General features: G+C 39.9%; 1 protein-coding gene across 1 annotated transcript in view; it reads left to right on the plus strand.

Moving 5' to 3' along the window:
* The window catches only part of CEP85L (centrosomal protein 85L), a 118,358-nt gene extending 109,395 nt beyond the window's left edge, over positions 1–8,963 (plus strand). The window contains 5 exon segments of the mRNA XM_075707716.1: positions 604–721; positions 1,041–1,091; positions 6,713–6,820; positions 7,205–7,418; positions 8,800–8,963. Of these exon segments, the coding sequence (XP_075563831.1) occupies positions 604–721; positions 1,041–1,091; positions 6,713–6,820; positions 7,205–7,418; positions 8,800–8,963 (655 nt within the window).
* The last annotated feature ends 4,224 nt before the right edge of the window (positions 8,964–13,187 follow it).

Genomic DNA, 13,187 nt, shown 5'->3' on the forward strand with positions numbered 1-13,187 from the left:
AGTGGACCTACAGAGGGCCTGAAGGGTTATGCTGTCGTGTGGGAGCAGCTGGCAGGAGCAGCTTTATGCTCCCCCTTACAAGTCACAGAGGACATGAAGGATAGGCCACCAGTATTTGGTGCAGCCTCTGATTCTGGACTCTGCTTTGAGTTGTACATGCCCCAGTGAGAGCGTCCGATTTTAAAGCTCCTGTAACTTTGAGAGGTTTGAAGACTCCTCTGATCTATGCTGGTGCTGGCTTTGCCTCTCACAGTAGCACAGAGCAGCTGGGAACACCACCAAGCTTTTCTTTGCCTCTTCTCTGCCCTCTTTCCCTATGCTGTACTGCTAGAGCTGTGCCTTTTGGGAGAAGCATCACAGAATCTGGCCCATAAAATCATTCCTGCATGAATCTGTTCTTGTCAGTGCCACAGTAACTTCAGTAGTTTAGGATTTTTGCATCATTCATTCAGTTGGTTTGCTCATTTGTAAGGCTGGATTCTGCTAGGTACGGTTTTACAGTTCTGGTTGGAAGATGGTGCAACTTCCTAATTTTTCACTAGAACACACAGCCCTTCTGGTTTCTGTCAGTGTACTTAATTTTTCTTTCATGTTAAATGGCAGTTTACAACAGAAAGTAGAAAAATGCCTGGAAGATGGTATTCGGCTTCCCATGTTGGACACAAAACAGCTTCAGAGCGAGAATGAATGTCTCAAAGAAAAGAATGAGAAAGCCAGTAAGGTTAGTCTGCAAATGATCTGTTGGTGGCATCTTTAACCTTGAGTCCTGCATTTCTTTACTTTTTTACTTTAGCAATAACTATCTCACTAAAGAATTACACATTTGTTGCTAATTTGGGTTTCTTTTCAATACCTGTCTGTTTCTGTCCAGTACATTTATTTTGCATGAATTTCCTGTTCTGTCAGAGTTAAACTCTGTCTTGTCATTTACATTTTCAAAGATTCCATTTAAAACCTATGGCTACACACCTGTAAGCTGATTTTTAAAAAAGGATCTGAAGAGATTCAAACCTTGTAAATTATGCAATTTTATATTCTAGGTCATAGACAATCAACAAAATCAGATAGCTGGACTGATTTCAGACATGCGGGTAAGGAAGAGTGTATGTTCTGTTGTTTGCTCTGTCCATTTTTAGTTCATAAGATAACGTTACTGAAGTTGATTTTCCTCCTTTTATCTTCCCAAATAGGAGGCAAAGGTAGAAATGCCAAGAACTTAAGTCTTATGGCCTGTAGCTGACCTGTGTTCTCTTGCAGGCTCATAATGTATTCATTATTGATGTTTGTATGGTTTAGCGCTTTGCCAGTACTCATCATGAAGTGAAAAACTGTTGCTATGTAGCATCCTTATTCTGCTGGTCTAGTGGATGTCATATCAGAGCTGCCTGTTTCAAGTGTGAGGACTGCCCCTGTAAGCAACAGTGCCTCCCACCCAACTTTGGGGTTCAGGTGATCATCCAAAGTACAAAAAGTGATATTGATTAGGAGCCTCACTGCTGAGATCCTTAGTAGAGACAAGTGCCTTCCTAAACCATACCACTTCACATTTCACACTGTTTAAGCAGGTCCCTGTTCAGCTGGTTTCTGACACTTCACTCACTTAGATATCTTAACTCTCTTGGCGGATCTTGGGTACCTAGCTTGGAGCCGAGGACTTTTCAAGACAGCAGAGGTTGTCAGCTAGGAGTCAGTTGCGGCTCTCTGGATTGGATTAACACATCAGGCTTCTGATACTTGAAAGGTATTTAGTGACCAGTGTTTGTTGTGGAGAAAAGGAAACATTATACTGAGCATTTAAAAACCCAAACAAACATCTGTTTTCAGAAAATACTGAAGCCAAATTCAACAAATTCTGGTTTCCGCATTCTTCTTCTAGATTGGCATTTCTCACCACATTTTTTGCTTCCTTGCCCTCTAGAGGGACTGAAATTACAGGGTTGTCCCTTGAGAATAAAGAAGGTGCTTCTCCTTTGGCTCTGTGTACGTTAGGTTTGGAAGACAAACAAAATGGTAGTAAACAATCAGCTGAATGCCTGCTCCTTCTGAAGTGGAAGGGAGCACTCTATGGAGCTAGAATCCAAATAATGAAGAGACACAAAACTGCTTGCATAACACTTGCTAAGAGAATGTGCTTTCTTATTTCCACTTTGCACACTGGAGCCAAGTTTGCTTCATTGTAGCTGTTGAAAGTAAGTTGTCTTCCACCATTAAATTGCTTCCTTTCTCTACCATGCAGGTAAATAGCAGGCCTGGTTCCTGTTGACAACTGTATTTTTGCTTGATTGAATTACAGTGTATTAAGTACATATGTAGAGAAACAGAAGGGGAATTTTAAGTTGCAGCATAACATACGTCTGTTAACTGAAAAGCAAAATCAATCATTTAGGGTTCTCTAGGTTTGAAGAAGACAAAATTTATCAAATTGAGATGTTTTCATGGAGCAGCCTGTTACATGCAAAATTGTGACGCAGGCAAGTGTAGTTTTGGATATTTCATAACTAAAACAAAGAGTTTAAATTGGACTCCATAACCTTTCTGAGGTTCTCTGTCCCGCTTCATAGTTTAGTTAAGATTATTTACATGTATACTATATGTATATGTTGTGCTTACAAGAATACGCACAACTTGCCTAAATGTATTATCACCAACCTTAATCTTTTCATATTTCCTAAACTTCCTGATCTTTTTCTCTCTATCAGCTATCGCTATCATTTATCTTTAGATGAGTGATCTTTGTGCACATTTATACAGATTGGTGTTTTGTGTGCTTAGTCTGAAATGACTTTAGGGAGCTGAGACTGGGAAATGCTGAGTAGTTGTGACAATCTGTGAACAGAGTAGTGGTCTGTTCTCCGGGACTTTCTCTTACTTTTCCTCTTTTGAGGTATTTTATATAAGGACAAAAAATAAGATTTGAAAATGGTGTTAGCCCTCAAATTACTTGTAGACTACAGCAGCTTCTTTGTATCCTTGATCTCCCTGGCCTTCCATATTTGTTCCCTGGGAAGCATTGAAAATCAGTTCATTAGAAACTGAAATCCCTCATCAGCACAGAGATACAGTTTATCTTCAGCTCAGATCATCTCATTTTATTCCGTCTTCTGCCACATTGTGAACTTATGCTTGAGAATATATTTCAGTTTGTTGTCTTTTAACTTGCAAGCTGAAAACAAAGCAATTCTGTTTCATACAGCAGTGTATGAAGCGGTACTAGCTTCTATCTGCTCATAATCGTGATGGAATGATTTTGATCTTCCTTGTATGGTTTTGCTTGGTTGATTTGTTCTCCTGAGTGTGAGGGATTAAAATTCTGGTTGGTCTTGACAAGTTGTCATGCTGCATATATAGTACATCTTCAGAAAGAGAAAAATTATCCATGGGTGTGGCATTTACAAAATCTGTATTTACATTATTATTTAGATATCACAAAATTAACATTTTTTGGTACAAAAAACAGACAGTAGAAGGAAGTCAGATTGTACGATGCCACCTAAAGTATCTCTGTCAATCCTGTCAGTCACAATAAACCCAAATGGTGCCAGGCTGGGAGTAATGCCACCAAATTGTAACTTTGGAAAGCATGTGGAAAAATTAAGGGTGAAGTACGGAGGGCTCATAGCACTATGAGTAACTGGGTAATCATAGCACTGTGGGTTCAGCCAAGCTGGTAAACACATGTGCTTTTTCTGAGCTTTAAGTTTAGGGTAGCAGAGAATTATAGATGTTAGGTGTATCTTTTAGAAATAAACACTGATTTTCACTTCTAGTAGTTCCCGTTAAACAGTGCAACTCATGAGCTGAATGTGTGCACGTTATTTGGAATATACTAGAAGTTGGGTTTGGAGTAGTTTGCACAGTCATGTAAATTTAGCGGCAGACAGTTCTGAAATACACTGGGGAAGGTATTATTTCTGAATCTGTCTTCCCTACCACCAGCCACCCTCAGAGGCTGCACAGTCAAACCTTTAATGTCTGGCTTTGACACGAACATGAAATGTGTAAGTGGTGGTACTGTCGCATGTATTGTAACTGGGGTTCTGGGTGTCCTTAAACTTGCTCGTGGAAGAAAAGTACATCAAAGACATTTAAAGATACGTGGAAGCTGGGGCGGGGTATTACTGCATTACCTGTTATTACTGCATTGCCCTGTTCCCCTCCCTAAGCACCTTCTTCTGCCTGGCTGCAGACAGACAGAGCTAGAGGGACCTTCAGCCTGACCAAATATGGCCTTTTTTCTCAGTAGACAATGTTTTTAAAAAACTAAAGATGACTGTTCAACACCGCTGTGGGTTCTGCTCATCTGCAAGCACGACAAAGGAAATGCCTGAAGCAGAGCTATTTCCTGACCTCTCCGGGCCCAGGGTGTTTCCTTTGACGTGGGGCAGGGCCCTCTTTCCTCCTCCCCTTCCTCCCACTGGAGTGTGAAGCTGTGCTTTCTCGCACAGCTTATCTTTAGGATGCACGTTACTTCAGCACTTCCTTTTGAGGGGCACAGTGTGGGTGAACTGAGGAGCAGATCGAGTGTGTGAAAACAGTTTTAAACAAGTAGTCATTTCTGGGTTCTGCCTGCTGATTCTTACTGCTTACGTGAAAATAAAGTGTGGGGGGTTTTAGTCCATATTAAGTGTGTAAATTTTAGCAGCATTGTTTTCCAGTTTTGCAAAGGGTATGACAAAGCACTGGCTTTTCTTACTGCTTGTGCTGCGTTGAGCTGAGTGAGGTGGGAAATTTTGTCAAGACTGCAGACCTTCCGTGGGCAGCCAGGGCATTAAAAAGTCCACTCAGTGTCGGCCCTGCCTTGCCTCTCATTACGCCCTGCCTTCTCATTAGCACTAATAATTCTTATAGCTGGCAAGTCAATTAAATGGCTTCTCATCCAGTCAGTAGGCTGCATACATGGTAAAGGGCAGCCCTGTACATAGACAGTCTCCTATGTGCCACAATCCCCAGTACTGGTAACCTGAAAGTTCCATTCTTCATACATCTTAAGAGCAACTCGCACAAGAGTGGATTTGGCTTCTTTTCCAAAGCTAAATTGTTTTCCTAAGACCCAAAGCAAACATAGCTTGATGCAGTTTGCTGTGGTTCTGTTAAGTGGGGAGCTTAGGGGTTTTTTCTGTCTTTGAATAAGGTTGCAGAGTCATAGTGCAGCAATTTAAGCATATCTTTTACTAAAGAGTGACATTGGTCTTTCTATAGCATTTTATTTAAGCTACCATACAGAATTCCCTTTGAGAGAGTTCTCTGCTTTGGAAGAAGAATAATTAGGATTGTTCCTACAGAGGTTCAAGAAAAAACATTCTTCTGGGATAGCGTCATTCCATAAATTGAGAGCCATCGGTTTGTGAAATGCAACTTCTCCTCCCCCCATCATGGTCTCTGGTTCCACTCTGTGGAAGGCCACAATCAAAACTGTGCCAAGGCATGCACCGTTGTCACCAGTGCTCCAGCTGTATATTGAGCATGATGGGATTGGATTTGCATCTTATAATTGAAATTGGGCAACGGGTTTTACACATTAACGTGCTGAGCTGGGGATGGGGAGGACACTTTATATGCACTGTGATAGCACAGCATTGGAATTGTGAGTAATACCATTAATGACAAAAGATTTTTTTTTTTTTTCATGAAAGCTGAAAAGATCGCTCTCTTTTAAAGCATCAGGAGTTTATGTAATCACTTTTCATTGTTACTAGTACTCAGATAAGATGGTTTGAATATTCCTCTTTCTGAATTTTGCCAGATGACCTTGAAAGACAGATCTAAAAGCCAACTAGTGGAATAAATGTGAGTGCTTTGAACAACAAAAGCACATGATCATGCTGGATTCACCCCAAAAAATCCACTTTGGAAAGATCTCTTGATTTCTCAGTTTCAGCTCTGTAGGTGAAGACTGGGGAATTGACAGCAGCTGATTCCGTGTTGCAGTGGTTGTTCGTTTGTTGCTGCTTGTGACTGATCTGGGAGTCAGTCATGGAAAGCTCCAATATTGAAGTACAACAGCATCCTAGAAACTTACTGCTGTTTTCATTACTGAAAATAGTAATTATTGTATCTGTTAAAAGTGACACTATAAACTACAAATAAGTTACTTTTTTGCCTGCAGTTGTTTCTTCAGCACAGTAGAGTTGTATAGACTGTTCTGATTTATCTTGTGAGTGGTTTTAAAGAGCTTGCTACTCTGTATCAACTGTCAAAGGCTTTCTTCTCAGCTGTATAGAAGGTGAGGTGAATTCTGTGTTGTGAAAGGTTGTAGGAAGCCGTGCCATAGTCTTCGTGGAAAATAGAGGCCAAAAAAAAAATCTTTAGTTACAACTTGGAATTGCACAAATGAAGCTTAGCTGTCATTAATCTGCTGCTTATTTCAAGAGAAATAATTTGGGTAGAATAAACAATTTTGCATGGTTATTTTAGACTTTATGCATTCCATATTGGAGCAATGTTTTGCATACCTATAGTCGTCTTGTTTGTAAATAGATACTGATTATTTAAAGGGTTTCACTGATACCTGGCATAGCTGTGTTAGTATACAGAGAGCTGTTGGGGTCCAGCTGAATATTACCAGGTGAACATGGTAGAAAATAAAAACCGAAGAATTAATACAAAAGCAATAAATAACTGAAACTTAGAAATTTACTGAGGATGCATTTTTTGTCAGTGCTAATATAAAGTACAAAAATTTTAAATCATTACCTGTTTTCATTCCATGTAGTCTATGCAAGAGGAGCTTTTGCAACAAAGGCTGATAGTTCAGAAGATGACAAATGAGCTTGAAGAAAAAGAAAGGAATATAGAGCAGTTAAATAAAACTCTCTCTGAAGTAAGTAAAAACTCCAAAAACCCAACCCCTGACCACACCAGCGGGGAAGAACCTTATAGAATGATTATAAGATCTCATGGTAGGGCTTTATGAGCTTAGTTACATACTTGACTGTGCTGGCTGCTGTGCAGACGTATAATAGATACTATTCCTACTTCAGGAAATGAGAACTTCAGGGGTGAAGGCTGCTAGCAATGGTAACATGAAATAGCCATGTGAAAGCTGTCTATCTGCCATTCTTTAGAGGGGTACAGAAATACTGATTACATGTATGGAAATTAATTATTTTTAATTATATTGGTTTTGGTTTGAAACAGGAAACTTTCTGCTACAGTGCATGCTGCAGACTAACTTACCCCTTTTTCCTATTTACTTTTCACAAAGAACCAAAGACTGATGGAAGAGAATGCCTCCCTGAAGGAGCAGATACGGCAGGTGGAGCAGTCCAGGCAGCCAATATCTGAGAAGATGCCTATAGCAGACCAGTTGTTCAAGGAAATGTCTCATTGCTTGTTTGACTTGAAAGCACTGTGCAGTATTCTCACCCAGAGAGCTCAGGGCAAGGAGCCTAACCTTTCCTTACTGCTGGGAATCAGATGTAAGTGATGTTGTCATTCCAAAGCTTAATAGTGTTTTGACACAGAGGAGTAACAGTTTAGCTAAGTGGTGTTCGAACGTGCCAGCTGGGCAGGCCATTGTCTCCCTTGCTATGCAGCTGGAGCAGTTGTGTGTGAAGTGTACTCCTGGAGCTCTCTGGAAAAGCTGGGCTTTTAGTGTGCCTGGGCTGCTAAATACATACAACTACACAGGTCCTCGCCAAGTCAGGAGAGAAGGTAGCTGGCTTTTCATATGGACCCAATCATGGATGTGTTCACCCCTCTAGAAAAGAAGGGTGTGTAGCCAGGTGTCCATCCCTCATGAGACACGCTGCAGTCACCCTGAGGGTTAATGGATGCTTTTCTGTCAAATGTGTTCTGCCCTATAAACTCATTATGAGGGAGGTGAGGCATAAGCAGGCCTGGTGTAGCTACGTCACACGTTTTTGTTTTAAAGCCCTTGGGGTCAAGTGGTAGGAATATACATCTGCTGTTTGAACATGTGTATGTATTGTTTGGGGGTGGGGGGTGAGGGTGTCTGCATGTATTAGAAAAGCCTAGTGCCCCGCAACTCTGTTTCCACGTTTCCAGTACTGTTAACGGCACATCTAGTCTTCAGCACTTACTAAGCTGTTGAACTTCACTAGGAAATGAGAAGCATGCCCTAAAGCCAGTCAAAGCTTCAGCATAGTGAGTTTGTGTTAGGTCTTTTTTCATAAAAGGCTTAATAAACAGTTACATTTTTTTGACCTGAATGTATCATATTCTATTATTTTCTGAATGTTAATTAGAATTAATCAGATAGACTGCTTGCTGAATTGGACCATCAGCAAGGTAGGAGGGTAAAAGTATAGTGTCCTGTGCAGCAAGAGCTACATGCCACATAGTCATCTGTACTGTAACCGCCTGAAGTACTGGGGAGTGCAGCATATGCCAGTCTCAAAGTCCATGAGACCATTGTCAGCCAGCAGGATGAATAGTGCAGCACATCTGTAGTACTGTCTCATCATCTTACATTGCCTCATTTCGCAAGCCATCCTATCCCTCTTTTCTAGAAGAGTGGCTACAGAAACCTACAAAATCTCGAGGAAATGGCTGTTCTACCCATTTTTTTTTTCACTGCTGTTGAGATCCATCAGACTTTAGCAAGTCTAGATCTTGGTCCAGACAGCAAAGTATGTCTTTCAGAGAAGCACTGATGGGCTCTGAGTTTAAGTTCACACAGTACCACATTTTGTTGGCTTTTCATCATACTAAAGCAAGATTTGTCTTGTTGTAATTAAATGAAAGTGACCTACCCCTTACTTCAAGGGGGACTGATTAGTTGAAGTAGTCCCAGAGCACAGCTGCTAGAGCTTTAACCTTGGGTGTTGTTTTTTGTAGCACTGAGCTGTTCAGCTGAAGAGAATGAAAATTACCACAGCACAGAAACTCTTTCGAAGAAGCTCTTGGACGTTTGTCAGTTACGAAAGGATATTGATGAATTAAGGACTATAATGTCGGACCGTTATGCTCAGGACATGGGGGACAATTGCATTACTCAATGACAACGTTTCATCTAGTAGCAAATGACTTATTAAATGCTGCTGTGTCACAGGTCTTTGCATTTCTATTAAGGAGCCATATTGGAAGACTGTAAATAGCGCCGCACATGCATCTCTCCGAGGATTGTGAATATTTAATCTCGGGAGTCTGGTGGGGAGGGGAGAGTCATCATTTGAACAGAGTGGTACAAACTACAAGAAATCTTTTCTCCAAACTACTGAATGTAGGAACAAGCTGTGAAGAATGATTCAGTTGGATACTCTGTTTCCTTCATTAGGGCTCATTTTATTACTTCACCTAGTTTCTGGAATCGGAGCATCAAAACAGCTGTGCTGCTACTACTCTCAGTCCTTTCCTTCATCAGGGGTTTGTATGACATTATCTGTGTTATCTGTCCTCTTAGAGCAGAGGGTTGAAGGACCTATAGCTGTATGTGGTAAAGCCAGAGGCTTCTGCAACTCCAGGAATTGCAATTGAAACACTCTTGGAGCACTACAGAAAGTAGTTGCTCTTCAAGTTGCCTAAAAAATTTGATACAGGAAAGATGTTGGTTTTAGTAATGGATGTCTAGCTTGTTTGCCCAATAGCAGAAGAAAAACAAGTTTTAACTCCTTTATGCAGACGAAATCTGTAAAATACAGCACTATCAAATTGTTTTAAGCGCTCTCACATTGCTGTAAGAAGTTTCAATAACATGAAGTCTGTGACAAACCCAGAGAAGCTGGAAGGCATGAAGTTGCAGCATAGTATGTGGCTGTCGGGGGGGAAAAAAAAAAAAAACTGTATTTTAGTGTTTGTACCATACTTATTTTTCCCTTAGGTCATCTCCATTTTAAAATGTGGTTGGTCTATATGCCATCCCTGAAGGCCTCTGATGAGGTTGTAAACCACCTCAACATTTTTTTACCACAGCTGCAAAACGGGTGTTTGGCACTTGGCAAAATCAGGGCTCAGAACAGAATGTTTCTACTTAGCAGTATTAAGTACTCTGTTATCTGAGGACTGCAAAATTTTCCACGTTGTTTGGGAATTCTTGATTTCTCCATTTCTATAGGAAGCAATTACATTACAAAAATAAGATCATGTTCCATAGTTTATTCAGTGAGTGTCACTTGGCAGTGCTGTTTCACTCCTGTGGGACAGATGACATATTAACGCTTCTAACTTCCTGGAACATTACTGCAAGTTAGCTGCACAGTTATGCATGGTTGTAAAATAGTATTTAACTGAAAGAAACAAAAGCTTGCAAAGAGCAAAACCACTCTCAAATCACACTTTTAAGAAAATATGTGAGCATCGGTTAAATATATGGTATTAAAAGAAAGTTTTAAATGTCTAAGGTGCAAGTCAGTCAACTGACCAGTAGTGTGGATAACAGCAGAAATCTCTTAGAAAGCTTAGCAGTTAGAACCAAGTAAATTCTAGGGTAACATTTTTATGGCAAAAGTGTTAGTATCTTCAGTTTTCTGATTATATTTATGTTCATAGAAAAAAATGGTATAGCAGTGTAGACTGGTTACCAGTTTTAACTTGGTGATGTTTTGCTTTCTGTTCATTCTTAAACAGTTGTACTGTTAATGTTGGTTTTATAATTTAGTGATTTAAATGTTTTTTAGCTATATGGACTTATTTGACAGTTTTCTCTATCCTGAACCTACACGTGGACTAATTTGTGAAAAACAGTGTTGCTGTCTATATTACTGCTACATTGTGTTATCAGATCGATGAATCTGACTGGCTCAGCTCCTGTAAGCACTAAAACAGTGTCTAGATGAAATCTGAAGTGAAATTGCCTAGTATCTCTACTTCAAGGTAAAAACCGAGGCCATTTTATTTTAAATTTCTATGGTCTTTCTGTAGGTTTGAAGGTGTACTTTTATACTAGTGCAAAACTGAAAACTACGGGTCTTTGAACAAAATGAGCTCGCATAGTTTCATGTGCCTCTAACAGTACTGGCTTTTGTGACTAGGGCCTCAGCTTCTTCCTTTGGTGTAGTTCATTGGGTTTGGCCCTGCAGTGAAGTAATAGTCTCCCATTTACGGCATCTGTCTCATATTGGAATTCAACAGTAGCATTTCAGGTAACAAACTAGAAGTATTAGGGAGAGAGGAAGCACCTAAGTTGCACGTTATTATTTCCTTAGATGGAAATGTTGTACCTGTTAAGAAATTACCAAGCAACACATTTTTCTAAATTTGGAGGAAATAACAAGGAGTTTAGTAGAGCAATTAAAGAGGAGCAGGAGATTTTTTGAGTCACTTTGAACTATTAAGCTGGTCACTTGGCTGGTGTGCTTCCACTGTCCCTCCTGTTAAACGGTGATACTGCACTGCAAAGTTGAGATCAGTAATTTATATTTGCAAAGCACTTAAAGAGCTTTTATGCTCTTCGAGTATTAGTTGAAAGTCCCTCGGGAAGGAGGTCCCATTTTATTTGTAATACATTGATTGCAGTGCTGTAATCTTGCATTGTAATATTTTTATTATGGAATCTGTAATATTTATGTTGACTTTAAAGCACTTGATTTTAAAAAAACCCTGAGTTTATCTGCCTCAGTCAAATTAAAGTAGGGAGGTAAATGATGGATGTATGAGCCAAAGATGTAGACTGCCAATTGACTATCTACAGTGATACAGTATTTTGCTTTGATTTCTTGAAATTTGGCCTGTTGCAGTAGTAGCAATTACTATATATGCATCGGTTTACGGATGCCTCTAAATGGAATAAGCTTTGTCGAAGATATGCATGATTGTTTCATTGGTTAAAATGTAGTGTGTGTGGTCTCATTCAGCATATTTAATACAGAGTTGTTTAATGAATGTTAACGTTGGAATTGCTTAGATTTAGTCATGACAACTTTTTGCTGTACCTATTAGACAATCTCAAGGGCTGAAAAACAACCGCTAATGAATGGATACTGTACCGTTCTGGCTGTCAGCAGATTTGTATAGTAATTTTTTGTATAGTTTCAGATCGAATTTATACAATCCTTTAGAAGATATTTACAGTAACTACTGTATTCAAGAATGTATTTTGAAAAAGGCTTGGAAAGTAACCGTCTTCAGACAAGCTATAGATGATGCTATGTATTTACTATATAGAAGTAAAGCAGCTCAGTTGTGTAAACGTGATTTAGGTTGCTAGCCTCCGCTGGTGCAGCTTTGTACTGTGATTGTTGTGTGAAATTGTGGAGATTGCTGTAACCGCCCACTCGGGCTCTAGCATTTGAAACTGCTGGCGGCCATGAAGTCATTACAAGAGCTGAAATTTTGTCATTTTCACTCAAAGGTTTCCTTCCTTCCTTTGCCCTCGCTGCCCGCCTTTTGTTTCCAACATTTTTTTGGACATTTTTCTTGCAGGGTAAGAGCACAAGGAAAGGAAGCAAGCAAACCCCTTCCTGCACAACCTGCTGCCCTAGCATGGGCAGCGACGGCACTCCGCAGTCGCTCTGTGTCAGTGTAGTTTGCTCCAGTTTTCCTTGTCCTTATCAATGATGTTACGCACGTGGAGTTGGGGGTATAATTGGGCTCTTCGCATTGATGTGACGAGTTCTGTCATGAGTGGGGAAAAGATCTTCTGAACTAATCTACATTCTTAGACTGCAAACAAATCAATGGTTATTATCTAAAGGGATGATATATTCTGGTAGCTCATTAGCAATATTAATTCCACAGCTGCATACCTTTGTGCCTTTTTTGCCTGAAGTAAGTGTATATTCCCCTTGAACTTTAGATAAGTTGTTAGGATGCTGATGACTGCACCTTGCTTTCCTCTTACCTGCCGATATTTTTGTTTATAAGCTTTTGTAGTAAGAACTCTCACATAATGTCTAGAAACAGAAGTACTTAAACTAGGTACTAGGTGTACACTTCGAATGTTAGGCTGGTCGTAGTATGCAGCTTTTTTGAATATGAAGCTTGAGCAGGAAACTCAAATTTTAATGTGTTTATTTTGTGTATAATAATTACGGTATATCATTAGTTCAGTGGGGAAGAGTGTCTGGAGTTATCTTTTAAAAGCACAGCTGACATGTACTGGATCAGTCCCTGAAGACTGGTAGTTTCATAAATTGGGTTCAATTTTTGAACCGCTCAGAATACCTCATATGTAAATAGAGTTGTCATGACTTAATCACAATGTGTTCATTGTAAAAAGCAAAGGAGCCACTGGCTGGCTCAGCTTTAGGCTTCTTGCCTCTTTTTGTAATTCTTTTTTAAGGTAGGGT

Source organism: Pelecanus crispus, chromosome 3, assembly GCF_030463565.1.
Source record: "Pelecanus crispus isolate bPelCri1 chromosome 3, bPelCri1.pri, whole genome shotgun sequence".
Classification (NCBI taxonomy): domain Eukaryota; kingdom Metazoa; phylum Chordata; class Aves; order Pelecaniformes; family Pelecanidae; genus Pelecanus; species Pelecanus crispus.